A 17,461-nucleotide genomic window follows, 5' to 3' on the forward strand; every position below is an offset into this window, starting at 1 on the left:
TATATGTGGGCAGGCTACGGCTGAGCTGCTGTCAGATCACCTAAGCAGGAATCCAATTCACTTCATTACTTGCCATGGCAGAGGAAAGGGACCAGACTGGAGCCTCCAGGGGGGACCTGCCACAACCTGATGAATATCCTGAACCACATCTGGAGGACGGAGCTGTGCTGAATGGAGAGGCGAAGGAGAAAACTACCAAACATAAGTCAGTAAAATGCAACCTCAACCTGCTGCAGATGCTAAAGGCAGCAGAGAGGTGGAGCCCACCTCAGAGTCGGGACAGATATTGGGCAGAGGAGTCTGAGAATGGGACAGGAGAGCTGGTGACTGAAGCTCTGAAGACGGACATGGTGAGCAAGGAAACTGCTTCACTTCCTGACTTTGACTGACTTGTTTGTCAGGCCTGTCTAGATCAAGACTTAGGCTATATATTGTGCAGTACGTGCATTTGTAAGTGTACTCCACAGGAAGCCTGTGAATCTGCACACACTCAGGCTGTTAATGATTTTAGTTGTAATGTGCAGGCGTCTATGAATGTTTGACCAGCACTCACGTAAAAGCGACAAAGCAGACTTAAAAGGGACGTGTGCCGATTTTACACATCAAAGTCTGTTTACAGGTTTTGGGGTATACTGCTGCATTTCTAGAGGGAGCTGTGTGAAATCTGATAAATTGGCTCAAGTGATGTCACTTGAGTCAGCTTCAGTTGGAGTTCAAGACTACAAGTATGAAAATGAAAAAAATCTGGAGGTGTGGAGTTAGAAAGAAGTGAGCTTACCAGACCTCTGTTGCCCACACCTCATCTCTCCTGCCGGCTACATTAACCGCTACTAGCATAACACACCCAACCACCTGACCATTGCATTGTGGGTAATGTAGGCACCAGGTATTGAATGTCCACATAACATAAAAACACAGATTTTCTCTCTCCCCTTTTCTGTCTTCAGCTGTCCTATGAAGTAAATGCCAAAAAAAGCTTTAAAAAAATAAAATAAAAAAATTTAAAATTCCAAGACCAATTATGACATAATCAGGTGTTTTTTCTCTCTGACTTTAGAAAGCTCCTCTAGAATCACAGAAAACTTTGTACAACTGTTTTTACAGGCTGTGATGTACTTTCCATGACAGGTAAGCTGATCAGCATGTGTAAAATCTGTGAAATACCCCTTTAAGAGACTTTTAGTCACACAGCAGAGCTGCAGAGAAATCAATTAATTCTACAGTCTTCTTTCTCTCTCTGACTAACAAGCTCTGTCATAAATGTATGTTAATGTATGTACATCACTTTGCTGTCTATTTAATGTATACCCTGAGAGCAAAGTGCACTTTACTGTACATATTCACATTCATCTGTGGCCTCAAGTAACACTTTCCTGAGCTTCTGTTTCCTTACAACTCTCTTTCTTATCTTAATTTCTAACCTGTTCTGCTATATTTTCCCAGAGTTCCTGTCTGTAAGCCTCACAAAGACTCCATTTATTTTTTCTCTCTGTCTTCCCCACCCCTCACCTTGGCCTGTTGGGGGTGAAGGTGTGGCATAAAGCGTCACTTTGCATGTGAACTCTAATCAGTTTAACAGCATCAGCTTGCAGCACTGCATAGTTAAGGTACAGTGGTCAGTGTGAGAGCAGCTCTGCCAGCATGAAGAAAGTGTACAGTCTAGTGAACACAACTAAAGCTAAGGACCAGGAGGCAGTGCAGTCCATCTGCGTCAAGGTATCATTGCTTTTGTTTTAGAAGCCTGTTACTCTCTATATTTGAGTTTTTCTTTAGAGGGCAGTGAGTCAAGTCTTTATATTGAATTAGTAACCAATAAGTTGTTTTAATAGGAGTACTTGAATACACTTTTAAAATGACAATTTATACCTGTTTTTCTAACTACTACAACTGTGAATGTTCTTGGGTTTTATTGATTGAAAAAAAGGTAATCAGAAATTCAGACTTTTTCAGGTTTCAAATGAATGCACAAATGGCTTCCCCAAGCATACATTTATTTACACATTAAGACCCGCAGCCACTTTAATTATTAGCTTTAATGGCTGTCATTGTACTTTAATAGTACTGGCTTGGATTCAAAGCTATTTTCTGAGTCCTGTAAGAGATTGTTTTGTGATCATTAAGTGAGCTTTCACATTGCCTCAAGTCACAGCTCAATATCTTTTGTCTTTTGTTAAAGATTAAGCAGCTGCTTGAGTAAGTGCAAGCTGTATTCAAGAGATTGTTTTCAAGTGATCTTACTTGAACAAAAATAGAGCTGCATTTTAGGCCAGTCTAAATTCAGGACCAAGTCAGCAAAGTTCATCAATTTAGATTTTACTTGAAACCTTTTATCAACCAATCAAAGTGGGATGTTTTAAATCAGGAGGATTATGAAGAAAAACTAAATATGATTGATTTATGTGAAATGTGTTGTTTAAGAAAAACACAAGCTGGCATGATAAAGTGGGGGTACTGTAAATATGTTATAATGGTGATTAATCTCAAACATGTCAGAGGAAAGCAGAGTGCTGAGAAACTCCAACAGAGATCCTCATTACAAATGTTCATGAGCAGCTCAAGTTGAATTGTTCCTAACGAGGATTTGAGGACTCAAATTGTAGCAGCATCCCATGAAAGATGCCTCTCTTAATCCTGACTGATAGTGATGCCTTTCTCCAATTCAGCTGTGATGAATGTCATTAGTTATGAGTAAAAGACTTATCAGTTGAACATGGAGACTTTTATGATAACCACATGGAAACACAGCTTAAATGGATTACTTTTATTTCACTCTTACTTTTGGAGCAGTTGCTTGACATAAAATAGGATATGTATAAACTGTATATACTGTATATACTTAATATTTATTTTTTGGAGGTGGGCCCAGTGAGTCAGGCGAGCAGCCAGGGAGTGGACATTGCCAAGTGGGACTCCTGTGGCCTGTGTGGTCCCAGCCCAGCCTTGAAAAAGTCCCACTGGATAGTGAGACAGCAGCAGATGCATGGATGAGTCAGGAGAAGACAAGGAGATTTGTGATAGGTGCAGGCTGTGAGCAGAGAGGTGGTACTTTACAATAAAATCTGCTGTGAAGGGTGGTGCTTATGTGCAACTTTGGCTATCATGACTACATCAGGTCTGTCTGTTTCAAGCATGAAGTTAATGAGACTTTATGCTTGTGACCTGCAGTAAAGTAACAACTGCTAAATGGTTCACTTTTTTATTGTGTCTGTTTGTGTCTCTTTTTTTGGCTCCACAGCAAATACAGTTCACTGAACAGAAGCCAAAATTCAACAAACATTCCCCCAACACCAGTCGTCGCTCTCCGGCTGGTTCCATCTCACAGTTGTCTATAGATAGCTACAGTTCAGGTACGGAAACTTGAAAAAACAACACACTCTTAAGTCTGATCACATGTCTTTGATGCATAAACTGAGCTGGTTCTGATCCCAGCAGCAGGAGAACTACAGGCCCCCGAGGATTAGCCTCAGTGCTTTCTCCTTCAGCTAAACCTTAATTAAAAGGAAAAGTCTTCTGAAGAAACAAGTCTCTTTAATTTGGTCCTAATCGGCTCTCTCTGAGCCTTTTTGAAACGTATCAATCACTGCCACAGTTCATACAGACTTCAAAGGCTCCTCAGAGAAAAGTCGGTAACACTTTACTTGAAGGTATCTACATAAGAGTGACATGACACTGTGATGTCACATGTCATGACACATGAACCCTAACCCTAACCATAACTTGTCATGACAAAAACCGAATGACACTTACTAAACTTACTTATGTCATAAACGTTTAAGACTTGTTTACAATGTTTATGACACGTTCATGACAGTGTCATGTCACTCTTATGTAGATACCTTCAAGTAAAGTGTAACCGAAAAGTCTCACCTAGCTAGAGTCTGACTCCAAACACAAGCCTGGCAGAGCCAATTCCTAACTTTCAAGCTTTCCAACAAATCGTGTGTCTCTGTATTACTCTTATTATATTATACTTCACTAAGTTTGGTTTTAGACATTACACAATATCAGCTGATTGTGTTTCTACACAATGCCTTACTTCTGTGTTGCAGTGTGCAGTGACAGCGAGGATGAGTCCTCTCCCAGAGACAAGCCTCAGAAGACCTCCAAAGGCCTTTCTGATTTCTGTATCAAAAACATGAAACAGGCTGAATTTGGACGCAGAGAAATAGAAACCGCACAGCAAGGTAAAGATAAAGAGTTGCCCTCACAAGTGAAGATGACAAAATAAATATAATTTCTGTAGCACCTATCCAAGAAGCAACACACAAGAAGAAGAGAATATTAGGCCATAAATAAATGAAATGTGTCTGTTCTTAAATTGAATGTGATATATAGAAATGCCAGCACTGATGGTCCTAAGGAAAAGAGCATGTGGGGAGAAACCTCTTGCTGGTGCCAAAGTGGTGGGCTGCACACACATCACTGCACAGACAGCGGTCAGTTCATCACACACACACACACACACACACACACACACACACACACACACACACACACACACACACACACACACACACACACACACACACACACACACACACACACACACATAGTTTTACTGTGTGCCACACTACACCCTGGTTGTGGCTGATTATTTTGCATTATTCTTCTCTTATCTGCATTAGAAATGATGAAATTATAAAAAAAAAAAAAGACTTGTTTTGTTGACTCCATATGTTTATGTTCTCTTGCAGGTGTTGATTGAGACTCTGTCTGTGTTGGGGGCTCAGTGTCGCTGGGCAGCCTGTAACATCTTCTCCACTCAGAACGCTGTGGCTGCTGCTCTGGCTGAAAGAGGTACGGCAGTCTGTGCAACCTGCTTCTCCAGCTGACGAACCTGGCTTATCTGGTTTTCTTTTCATAATTACATCACCTGCTCTTTATCTCAGGCACCCCAGTGTTTGCGTGGAGAGGAGAATCAGAGGAAGACTTCTGGTGGTGTATTGACCGATGTGTCGGTGCTGAGACCTGGCAGCCCAACATGGTATTGTGATCAAATGAAAGGACACTACTTATAATTTATTTTAAGATTGATTGGCCAAAGTTTGGAGATATAAAACTTTAGTTCTATTTTAGAAATTATGTTTAGTGGCATTTAACCAGTGGTGCTTGACAATTAAAATCAAATCAATGTGTTCTGAAGAAACTCAATGTTGTGTTACTTCAAAAATGTTTTAGTCTAATTATCACAAAAATGCAGTAACACTTTTCTCAGTTTTGGATCTTTTGGTATTAAAGTTAGGTTAAATTATTTTGCTATCATATGGCTTGTTTTACTTTTCCGAGTGTACACAGTCTGCTTCATTAGTGCAAAAAAGCAAAAACAGTAACATTTTCTTTCTTCACAGATACATACAAATATTACGTGACATGTAGCAAAATAACATCAAAACTCAATAGCAAGGTTTCTTTCTTAATATAAAAAAAATATCCTGTTCATTTGAAAGCTTTAGTGCGTAACTTTTTGATATTAATAAACATCTGTTGCATTCAAGCCATTGCCAAATGAGTTGCTATAAAGCTAATTAAGAACAGCTCCACACAACTCTCTTTGTATTTCTCAGTATTGCTGTGGTCAGAAGATTGTGGCGTCCGGCGACATTCTCGCGCAGAAGCTTGATTGAAGATAATTACTCTTCTGAAGAGTCCGTCATGTTTTTTCAATCCTCCATATCCTCCTTGGCTACTAGCAATTGTATGAAGGAGGGGTGGGGGCGCGTGCGCGATCACGTAAGGCTTGTATCATGTGAACGCACCGACAGTCTTCATTCATAAATATGTCCTCATTGGTGTAAAATTACCTCTGCCAATGATCTGACTTATCCTCGTAAGCGAAGAATTTCTTATCTGTATTTACATTGGACGGGCAAGTCCAAGGAGGCTTCCATGTTGTTCCGCCATTTTGAAAAACTATAATCGTTAAGAGGGACATAAAGCACTAGCCTACCTGTCTAACTAATCCACAACACGTTTTCGTTCAGAGCCAGCGTCACGTAACTGAAACCAGCTGAAACGGAGAAGGAGATCAGTGAGAGGCGCTTGTCACTGCCCCGGCAAATTTGAAAGCCTGCGCTGCACTTTAGTTCATAATGGAGGATCATACTTATGCCGAGCCACAGGAGAAGGAATCCTCGTCGCCAAAAAAACGATGGCACATAACGGCTACCATAGCTGCAACACACAATTGAAAAAGCAAGGCGCTAGAGAGCACTATTCATTTGAATGCAAAATACAATTTCACCGCTAGATGGGAGAAATTCCTACACAGTGTACCTTTAAGATATGTGGATTTCTAGTAAATAAGTCAACGTTTCACTGCTTTGACCACTACATGCCAAATTTCATTTAACACACTGAGCTAAACTACAGCGTACATCTTCAAAATTCAGCTTACTGAATTTGCATGGATAAGTTTAAATACAATTTTACTTTATATTTGGGTGAACTGTGCCTTTAATGAGTTTTTTAGTGAATTTAATATGTTTTTTCACAGATTCTGGATGATGGAGGGGACCTGACCCACTGGATCTATAAGAAGCACCCTGGCCTGTTCAAGAAGATCATAGGCATCGTGGAGGAAAGTGTGACAGGCATCTATCGGTTAGGTTCACACAAAACTTGAATGATATTCTGACACGTTCACAAAGTCCTTCTCCACTTCACACGTGTGTCTCTCCGCCTGTGTTTCAGGTTATACCAGCTGTCAAAGGCAGGCAAGCTGTGTATCCCAGCCATGAACGTTAACGACTCGGTGACCAAGCAGAAATTTGAAAACCTTTACTGCTGCAAGGAGTCCATACTGGACGGGTAATGAGTCATGTTTTGAATATAAACAGGTAAAACCACTGGTGCAGTACAGAGCTACAGAGTAACTGTGTTGAACTCTTCTGTCAGGTTGAAGAGAACCACTGACATCATGTTTGGAGGAAAACAGGTGGTGGTGTGCGGCTATGGGGAGGTCAGTGAAAAAAAAAGAATGTTCCCAGTGCTGCTGGGAATGTGACACATTTATGTCACATTCATGTGACATACATTTAAACAGCTCTACCAACCTTTTTTCTCTCTCTTCCGGTAGGTTGGCAAAGGTTGCTGTGCTGCCCTGAAAGCATTGGGTGCTGTTATATACGTCACAGAAGTGGATCCCATTTGTGCCGTTCAGGCCTGGTATGAATAGAGGAATCTTTTATCAGCACTATGTGAAGTGTTTCACTCTGTTCAATGGGACACTGTAGCAGAACATCATGAAACATTGTTTGTGTGTGTGTGACCTCCTTTTTTTGCCCTTCTCTCAGCATGGATGGCTTCAGAGTGATTAAATTGAGTGAAGTGGTCAGACAGGCAGACATGGTCATCACCTGCACAGGTAAGTAACTGCTGTTCTCTACAAAGTCATCTTAGCTCTTATTAAGAATATCACTACAGTTCCAATTTGCTTTGTCTCTGTTGTCTCTGCAGGCAATAAAAACGTGGTAGAGAGGGAACATCTGGACAGAATGAAGAGCGGCTGCATCGTCTGCAACATGGGACACTGCAGCACTGAGATAGATTTGGTATGAACTGTCTGTGTTTATGCATGTTTTTTATCTGTGTGTGTGTGTGTGTAAACCTGTATTTACGTATGCTTTTGTGTGTGACTCAGTTGAGTCTGCGGACTGCAGAGCTGAGGTGGAAGCGTGTGAGGCCTAAGGTGGACCATGTTATCTGGCCTGATGGCAAGAGAATCGTCCTGCTGGCCGAGGTGATGATACCGTTATTATTGTTATTAGTTTTATTTACCAGCACTGTGGGATAATGTACAGTATTGTAAAGTCCCACAGTGTGCTCTGAACGGGGGTCTCTGCCACCGTGAACGGTGTCATTAATTCCAGCAAGTCATTAATGCAGCAAGAGCATTGCTGCATTAATGACTGGCTTCCTGCACATTATCCTGTTTATTACTCAGCCACTTACAAAATACATGAATCACCTGACATGAAATATTGATTTCAAGTGAAAGTTACACTTGAAGGACCCCTAAACTGACACAAGTTAGATCACAGACCCCCATCTGATATGATTTTTACTTTTAGATGTTTTATTACATTAAGTGATGAAACCCATGACCAAAATAGTAATAAATATTGCTATTAACTTACTTATGGATGGAATTATAGTGGTAATTTTAGTGGGGAAAAAATGATTCCCCTTTTTGCTGGGGACACCTTGCAACACCCTCAAGGACCACTGGGGTCCCCAGACCCCACTTTGGGAACCACTGCATTAGAGCACAATCCCGTTCCTGTCAACCTACCAACCAGGGCAGGCTGAAGTTAAGTTACTTCAGACTGCCACAAAGCTCTGTAGCTCTCTGCTACAAGCTGAGGTTAGCATGCACTGGTTAGCATGCTTTGGCGAAACTGGAACAGGATACAAGTGAAGAAAGGAAGTGCTGCAGTTCAAAGCCAAACCAGCAAAAAGAGTTCCATTCTCTGGGTTAAACTGTAATCTTTGGGAAAATGTATATATTAGCAATATTTCTTAGCAAGGTGTGACTGGTGAATATACTAGGCTACTACTAGGTGTCCCGACTGTAGTGCACTTCTGTGTTTACGTTTCGGCGCAGTACTACTAACCGGAGCAAAGTAAAATTCTGCCGCTGCTGAGAAACTAGTCCCTCAAAATGTAATGCAATCATTGAGATGTAAGGGTAGTTTTATTTCTAACATTATTCTATCAACACAGACATTTACATCGATAGTCTGGCGTTATGATTTATTTGCCTTGGGTGTACTGTGGAGTGGGTAAGACTGTTTTTAGTGGCAGGCTAGCAGATACTGTTGACTTGCGCTAGCCTAGCACCAACGAACTCTGCAACTGGAAGGACTGGATGAAAAGTGTTGAAAACGGTCTCCACAGATAAATAACACACTGGCTAATTTGGAAATGAGGCCCTATGTCCAAAATTCTGAACCACCCCTTTAAGTGCAAAATGACAAATGTTCTGCAAGTTTGTATTTGTTTATGATCTTTAGCCTGTATCATCTGTCATCATGTTGCCTGAAAACTGCACGTCTGTGTTATATATACTGTATATAACTGTAACTAGATATAAATACACACCTGTCCAGGATTTAAAAAGCCTCAGGATGCTGTCTTTGTCAGATCAGAAGTGAGTTTTCAAAATGGTTTCATAGCAGTGTTTTCCAGTGCAGTCCTACAGCTCTACTAAAGATAACAAATGAAAGGCTTAACAGATTTACGTGATCAAGTACGCAGCTCTTAAGGGATACTTGAGGACTATTTTACACAATTATTGGAGATAATAAACTTTCAAGAAATATTTAGGTAGTCATCAGTAGCTGTTGTCTTTTCACAGTATGTCATTTCAGTTTTGTTTATTTTCTCTCAGGGCCGTTTGTTGAATCTGAGCTGCTCCACAGTGCCCTTATTTGTCCTCTCCATCACCGCTACAACTCAGGTACGATTATTTGTTTTATGTTATTTACTTCAGAAATGTATTCAGCAAAATGCTGGAAGCCTTGATGTGTTAATATTCTCTAAATGTATTACAGAGGATGTATCTGTAGCTCTGTCATGTTGAGGTTGTAGTTGTGTTACCTTATTGTATGTCAGGCTCTGGCTCTCATAGAGCTGTACAGTGCTCCAGAAGGACGTTACAAACAGGACGTCTACCTGCTGCCAAAGAAGATGGGCAAGTCCTCAGCTTAAATATCCTAAAACAGTTATTACCTTCTTTTTTTTTTCATATTCATATTCATTTTATTCAAACATGATAAACCCTCTATTCTTATAATTCCAGATGAATATGTGGCCAGTCTTCACCTGCAGACGTTTGACGCTCACCTCACAGAGCTGACTGATGAACAGGCCAAGTACCTGGGCATCAGCAAACACGGACCCTTCAAACCCAACTACTACAAGTGAGGACACCTTTCTTACACAAAATCAACACACACACACACACATATGACTTTTTGTATTCAACAGAAATATATCTTTTTAATAGGTATTAACCCTCTGGACATAAAGCTGAAGCAGAAGTTCTTCAGATGTTCTGTTGTGGATTTGATGTTGAAAACAGTCCTGCAGACAGAGCACTGTCGCCCTCTACAGTCACAATTGTACCCACACTCAATATTGTTTAGAGACTGGACTTTTACTTGTTCACTGATTTTTCTGTGTACTTACGTGTATCTGTTTTATGTGTTACTATGTTTTAATTCTTAATTGAAACTAAGAGTATAAAATCAAGAGAAACCCAAAATGTTGAATGGGAGTTATTTATTCTTCTGCTTGAAAGAACAACACCATTTATAAATTGGAGCAGCAATCAGTAAATTATATTTAACCGACCACATTTACCGACTGTTAACAGTTCACACCTTAAGTGATCAACAGTCTTTGTCAACTGAATATCTGCTGATTATCAGTGAGGGAACACATTTAAATAGTTTCATGTCTCATGCCCTATAATCCTGATTTATATCTAACATTACCACATTTACCTTAACTTCATGAAAGGAATGCTAAAAGTTGACATATTTTCATTGGCTTAATGCTCTCAAGGATAATTGTAGTTAAGCACGCATAAAATATATTAATAACAACAACAGATTTCCCTGCTTCTCTGTATCACAAAAATGAGTTAACTTAATTTTTTCTTGTTGACCTTAGAACAGCATAAACAGTATTTTACTTTGTTTAATGTCTGTGCTCACATCTGTGCTCATACAACCCCCATACATACAGGTGTCCCTATATATTTTTTATTAAACTCTAAATTGCAATCAAAAAACAATGACTGATGGTAATGCTAACCAGCTCGACCTGCTGGTTGGAAGCAGCTCACTCTGCAGCTCTACAAAGACTGCACAGCCTCATAAGTGACTGTTGCCCCACTAGGGGGTGCAAGAGCACTGTTGTCTTTGAGTGATACTCACCATGAGTATAATTGCTTATATTTATGTCATTTTAAGGCTTCAGTATTTATCCTGTTAAACAATAGTTAGCACCAGTAGCCTATATTCTGAATGAACCTGTTACTCAAACAGACACTCCAGTTTTTGCTGGGCACTAAGATAAAAGCTAAATCCAGGTTCCAATCGCAGATGGACGCTGTATGTATGTCCTGGAGATAATTAGCAGTTGGCCTTCTTCACAGAGGACATGTTGACATGTCACAGTAGGTGAAACACAGGTGTAAATAATAAAATGAATGATAGCTGAATTCCATTTAGCTGTTTCAATTTCAGGGTCCTGGTATTGTGCTTAGTGGCTCAGCTCAGCACAGCTGAAAACAACAGATTGCCTCCCTCACTTTACACTCTTGCACTGCTTCCTGTTTCTGAATGAAAGAACATAAAAGTATCCCGCTCCCAAGACTTTACAGTGTACTATATTAAAATTTAAAGGGAAATTTGTGAGACATTCAACATTCATAACTTTCCCACCCTTTGCAACACATTTGTTAGTTTTATGATTACTTGTAAGTCCAACTGCAAAGCTTTTCTTAAAAGATGTTGCAACACAGCAACATACTCAAGTCCACTTTTAAAAAAGGATGATAAATGCATATTCTCAAGAAATATCATACAATATCCAAAATGTGTTGATAATTTGTTAATTAGTGGCGAGGAAAAACTCCCTTTTAGGAAGAAACCTCGGACACCAAAACATGATCATTGTTTCCACAAGGTTGAAGGCAGTGTATTCTTTATTCTTTCACTGCCATAGGTATTGATAGTGATCATCATTTCAATTTAGTGTATCTATTTTCATCCCCTGTAATTTGTTCCTCTTTTCAGACGAAGCCTTTTTAAAAACATTTATCTGTCGAGTTTATGAGTGTCCTCCTGTCTCACTTTGCCATGTGTGGCGTCCTCTGTCTCGGCAAAAACTAGGCTATTAATTACAAATCTTAGTTCCATTTGTATTATCAATACCTTATTTAATTTCAGGTACTTGCAGTTATGAGGCCACTGCAAACAATATTTGTTTTAATTCAGTTATTTACTTGTTAAAGTAAACCATAAAAAAAATTTATTTATTTTTATTTGATTTCAATTAGCTTTGGGGCAAAGTTATATTTTCAGATGAAATCATTTGATACTTACAGTAGCTTTACTTGCTGAATTAGCTTTCTAAAGTAGTTTTGGTTCCTGCTAGACGCTACGTAATCAACCCTTTTCCAAACAAATCCAGCCAGTCATATGACAATCATTATCTGTTTTCCTCAATTGTTGCATCCTGTCTGTCTCTGATCATGAAGTCCTATAAATACCCCCCTGTCCCTGGATTACTGTAATCCAGAGACTACCGGTGTTTGTGTGTGTGTACCAAGGCATGGCCTGGCTGAAGATCCTTATTGAACTGTACACTGTGTGTCTTTGGGGCAACAGACTAAAGGTCAGTCGCTAATGCTGCAGGAGGGCAACACTAGTGGGACTGCAACTAGTCTCTTCTCGTCCTCCTCCTTCCTCTGTCTAATAACTGAAACATATTATTCAACTAATTTAGCTCAAACATCTCATCTCACTGCAGTGACAGTAACTGAATCAGTCCACCAATAAATTATCAGTGTGGCGACAGTCTTTCATCACCTTTCTGAAGCATTTCACAAGTTCTATGTACTCTTCTACATGCTAAATAAATTGACACTCACCGCGATGTTGAGATTTGTGTAAAAATACCTTTAATACAACAAGAAATTAACACACAGTACAAAAGGACAGCTGAGACAATAACAATTAAACAGCCATTAGTGTAAGAGATTAGTGAGGAGATTCATTCACTTCCACACCCAATCTAATCTAATGATACTACTCATTCTCCTGTATTACCAGTATCCCATAGTGAGGGTGTGTGTGTGTGTGTGTGTGTGTGTGTGTGTGTGTGTGTGTGTGTGTGTGTGTGTGTGTGTGTGTGTGTGTGTGTGTGTGTGTGTGTGTCCTGGGGCAGAGCTGCTGATAATCCATTGGTTGGTGATGCCTCTGAGAATGACAGATGGCCTGTGCAGCCTATATGCTGTTGAACCTGTGCTCAGTTTAAAGGCAGTTTTAGCTAACAGGAAGTTGTGTGTATCAGGATTTGATGTGTGCGTGTGTGTGTGTGTGTGTGTGTGTGTGTGTGTGTGTGTGTGTGTGTGTGTGTGTGTGTGTGTGTGTCCTTGCCTCCTTAGGGAGGGATTCTCCCTAAAGAGCTTTGATGCCTTCCCTGCATCACTACATGGTACTAATCACTCGTACCAGCTGTCAGCGTGTCGGCCTCACTCCTTCCTCTCTGTGCGTCCGCTGGCACCACTTAACCTAACATCCTCTGCAGACGACCATAATGGACTCTCACGGCATTTATATGAAACATGATGAACACTTATCAGCCGTTGATCGCTCTGACTGCTCAGTCCCACCAAACGAACACAGACACTGTAATACCAGTGATGTGTTTTGTCTTTGTTTGAATGTACTGTCAGTTTCTCCATCTATCCCTCCTTTCTGTTTTCCCTCTGGCCTCCACACCTTTTTTATTGTCATACTTTAAAATGTAGGGCTCCCAAAATTTGGTAATTACACTTAAATCACATACAGTATATCCTATACTTGCTTCAGTTAAGCTTTTGTACTTATAAGGGAAATATTTCAATCCGAGATACAACTTTAAAGGCTGCATTATCAACAGACAGATTGCACATGTTTTAATGCATCATTGTATGCACACTTTAGTGTAATACTGCCAGATATATTTAGCATTTCTGGATACCTTGACTTCTTTAATAAAATGTAAAATAAAGTTCCAGGGCCGTAGCCAGGATTTTAGAAATACTGAGGTCTGATGAACCTCTGCAGCGCCTCATCTCAGACCTTTAATGACTGAGCAGGATCAGGTTGCACCATAAGCTAAGCTAGCTGCTGCAGCTAACACCAACCATTGCGGATTTACTACTACTACAGGCCTTCAGCTGCTGGTTTCACAGCCAAACACGTGAACACCATTGATTTATTGACCGGGGCAGTCAACATGATGCTTAATGGCCTGTGTATGGATGTATGTGTTATGGCCCAATAGTTAAAAGAATCCTTAGGTTCATACCTTAAGTGTTTGAAGTCGAAGATTACACTTTGATGTCATAATCAGCTAAGTGTGGCCAAGTCGACCCGGAGGGGACGTCATGCATCTGGGGGAGGAGAGAGGCAGGACAAAGCATTTATAACCTCTGGGGGTGTTTTCCAAACCAGCACACTTTCTGGATGTTTCTGTGTTGAATTTTCGTATGCGGCTTGTTCTGTGGTTGTTCTTCACAGAAATGGTGAACTTGCTGTGTCCTTGCGGAGTTTCTATGGTGTTCTGAGACTGCAAGAACACTCAGGAGGGGAAGCTCAATTTGAACCCCCCACTGCTCCACCTGCAGTCACTCACACATCCAACAACCACGCCCTCACTCTAAACCTGCCCCCCTATGACCTTTTGTGACTAAAATAACAGCTTTGACCTGTCTAACACACAGTCCTAAACATAAAATAATCCTCCTCCTGTGATGAGTCCTGGGATGGTGGACGGCAGGTTAAAGCTCTCAGTCAGTTGTTGGCAAGTCTAGAACCACCGGATCCTTCCATCCCACCAGAGTGAGTTCTACCATTGCCAAACACTGTGGGAGAGGGCACCCGTCACAGCCACCAGATCAGAGTGACAAGTCGAGTTCAGGTTACACAGGACAGCGTCTCAGAGATGGAGCATGAGCCTCCATGGTAACCAGTGATATCTGAGAGGGACGGCGCAATCGATCAGATCCATAGTTTATCCTCCCCGTCCCTCCTTCTCCTCTCTCTATGTTGCTCTCTCACAACAGATTATTTATGAACAGTTGAGTGTCTGTCTTGTCCTATATTGGCACTACACATGATTGCTCAAAAAACGAGAAACAAAGCAAAAATGTGCTAGTGCCAAAATGGGCAAAGAAGATGAGCAATGTCACTTGTTTAGGATGACCTGTTTGCTGGTTTTACATTTAAAGCAGATGGGCACATGGACGAAGGCAGTGTGGTTCTGTCTCTACTCTGTTTATGGCCCTATGGTAATTCACTGATAGTATGCTGTGACAGTGAATTCTACCAGTGCCATACACAGAACAGGAGGAGATATAAGCGTTGTCCCACATCAGGCTACATTGAACGGTCTTAAAACCTGACCAAATTTTCCTTCAAATGTGAATCCTAAAATCCTGTGTGCTGCTTCCTGCTCAGGTTTGTAAAACCTGCTGACCTCTTTGAAGTTTGAGAAGTATTGTCTTTACAGTCCTGTGCAGAGTGGAAATAAGCAGACAGTATCAGAATCAACGGCGTCCGTCACTCATCTCTGTTTCGTCCACTACACAGAATGGGGAGTAAATCCAGCCATGCCATCTGCTACTGGGACAGACAGGCCTGTAGTGGTGCTTAGTCACCCAGTTTCTTTAAGAAAATCCTCACAGAAATTAGCATGCATTTATATCCTTCTGAACGTTATTATAGGATTAGCTTTTGGGACATTTCAGGCTTCCATGATGAGATCCCTCTTGATCCTGATGGAGGAGAAGGTCTGCTGCTCAGATTGATTTTGGCTGTAGGGAATGATGCACTAAGTGATTTTTGAGATGCTCCAAATGGGTCCCAAAGCAGGGCTCATCTTCCCGTTTCCGGGAGAGATCAATACAGTAAAAAGCTTGAGAGAGAGAGAGAGAGAGAGAGAGATGAACAAATCTCCTGGAGTTGCTGGTTTAGTTGCTCCTCATATCTTGGTTTATGTTAATACTGATAGAACAATAAGAACAATATTACTCATCTCCTTCAATAGTCATGTCCCATCAAGGCTGCAGTGGAGGATAGAAACATTGTGTAATAACCTCTTCCCTTCCTGACATCTTCACTTTATGAAATGAGGAGTAGTGTGAAGTTCTTTTGCAGAAAACAAAAGCATTAACTCATCATTTTCAAAGAGCAATTATTAAAACGTTACGCAGGATCTTGCCACGCATATTGCGGAGGCATGTGGATCGTTGGATTCTTACCTTATAAAGATGATCCGATATCCTCAATTCACACAACAACATTTTAGTTATAAAAACACAAAAAAGAAACATCTTTTTTGAGCCAAGCCTCCTAAAGTACCCAGCAGTAAAATATCTTCACAACCAGACAGCCTTTTAATCGTATCAAAGATGAGAAGAAAAAGCCTGGTGGTCTTCAGCTGGATGAACTGGCCTGGTGGAGGACAGCTGAATTTGGTGGTCCACACTGTGTCATTAAACTCTCCATGTCTCCGTCTCTCAGTGCTTGTTTGGGCTGTATGGCAGGGGATTTTAGTAGACAGGTAATTAGTTGCTAAGCATCTTAACCCACTGACAGTATAGTAATCCACGCTGCCCTCCTCCCACTCCTTATGCTGCTTCTTTACGCAGGCCTACCGCGCAATTCCTCTGTGCCTTTTACGCACAGGACGCGCACTGCAGTGGCGGGGATGAGCGACGCTGGAAAACGGGTGATTGGTAATAAAATAGTTTGATATACGTCAAACAAAATTAGGATTATGGTCACACAAAAAGAAAACACTAAAGTTAACACTAAAGTAACAACACAAGCCACACAAGACGGAAATAAAGCAGATTGACGCCACTCAGAATGATGTATGCTACTTTAAACTTAATCTAGCCTAATTAACATTTTAGGACACGACGTGAAAAAATTGTAAACTTCACATTCACTCAACGCGTTACATAATAAACCCCTGCTGTTTGCCACCAGACAGCAGACCTACCAGCATCCACCGGGTGTGGCACCCTGCTGCAGCCAGGCCTGAAGCTCCGCTCTGTCTCATCCCTGCACGGGACTCAAAGTTTCTCCTGGCCTCCTCTGCTCCTCGTTATATACCGGCACCCACAGGTCCCTGCAGGGCTCATTTACCTGCTGTTGGTGATTATTAGACAGATTGCAGGTGGAAAAAGAGGCATCATCCTTTCAGCTGATGTGAATCCGTCCGAGTGGGATAGGACAGGTTTGGGTTACGGCTCTTTCAAAGTTGACGCTGAAATCCACCCGTGCAGCCTTTGTCCTCTCCATACATTATGAAGGAGGCGCAGCCGGCCAGCAGGGTCTCATCGCCCTCTGCACAGTGCTGCTGCTGCTCGCGTTACGCTGAAATAACTTTACTCGTCACCGGTTTCAGTATATTAAAATACTATAAAAAAAAAAATGATGCCTCTGTTTTATTACTTATGAAACTCATCATTGCGCGATTACTATACAGTTCTTGATCTTCTTAAAAAGTAACTCCACACCAGTTTTAACCACCAAAAATGACATTGAAAATATCTTTACCTCAACCATAAATGCTGCTGCATTGATAACACGATATTCAGTATTAAAATATTTCATCAAAATCAATTTTCTGAGATTTGACTCATTGTTTCTTCTCCTAATCTGAGCTCCTTAAC

General features: G+C 40.9%; 1 protein-coding gene across 6 annotated transcripts; it reads left to right on the top strand.

Moving 5' to 3' along the window:
* The first annotated feature begins 8 nt into the window (after window positions 1–8).
* Window positions 9–10,602, top strand: LOC116062653 (putative adenosylhomocysteinase 3). Of its 6 annotated transcripts, none has more exons than XM_031317355.2 (18): window positions 275–350; window positions 2,857–3,039; window positions 3,236–3,347; window positions 4,050–4,184; window positions 4,336–4,436; window positions 4,695–4,797; window positions 4,890–4,984; window positions 6,494–6,600; window positions 6,691–6,807; window positions 6,895–6,958; window positions 7,076–7,164; window positions 7,293–7,363; window positions 7,456–7,550; window positions 7,640–7,738; window positions 9,389–9,457; window positions 9,613–9,691; window positions 9,800–9,920; window positions 10,007–10,602. In XM_031317355.2, exons 4-18 carry the CDS (start codon window positions 4,136–4,138, stop codon window positions 10,011–10,013), a joined length of 1,266 nt encoding a protein of 421 aa, XP_031173215.1. In that variant the 5' UTR covers window positions 275–350; window positions 2,857–3,039; window positions 3,236–3,347; window positions 4,050–4,135; the 3' UTR covers window positions 10,014–10,602. The 6 variants fall into 6 exon arrangements, with proteins under 6 accessions (XP_031173208.1, XP_031173212.1, XP_031173215.1 ...); XM_031317356.2 differs by having other exon boundaries at window positions 2,857–3,027; XM_031317348.2 differs by lacking the exon at window positions 2,857–3,039 and having other exon boundaries at window positions 9–350.
* The last annotated feature ends 6,859 nt before the right edge of the window (window positions 10,603–17,461 follow it).

The sequence above is a fragment of the Sander lucioperca genome, chromosome 7, assembly GCF_008315115.2.
Source record: "Sander lucioperca isolate FBNREF2018 chromosome 7, SLUC_FBN_1.2, whole genome shotgun sequence".
Classification (NCBI taxonomy): Eukaryota; Metazoa; Chordata; class Actinopteri; order Perciformes; family Percidae; genus Sander; species Sander lucioperca.

What these genes read in the sequence shown, in the direction of transcription:
- LOC116062653 (XM_031317348.2), top strand. Translation starts at nt 75, where the DNA reads ATGGCAGAGGAAAGGGACCAGACTGGAGCCTCCAGGGGGGACCTGCCA. An exon ending in AAGCTCTGAAGACGGACATG is followed by an intron (nt 351 to 3,235) that starts GTGAGCAAGGAA and finishes TTGGCTCCACAG; the next exon opens with CAAATACAGTTCACTGAACA. An exon ending in ATTTGTGCCGTTCAGGCCTG is followed by an intron (nt 7,165 to 7,292) that starts GTATGAATAGAG and finishes CCCTTCTCTCAG; the next exon opens with CATGGATGGCTTCAGAGTGA.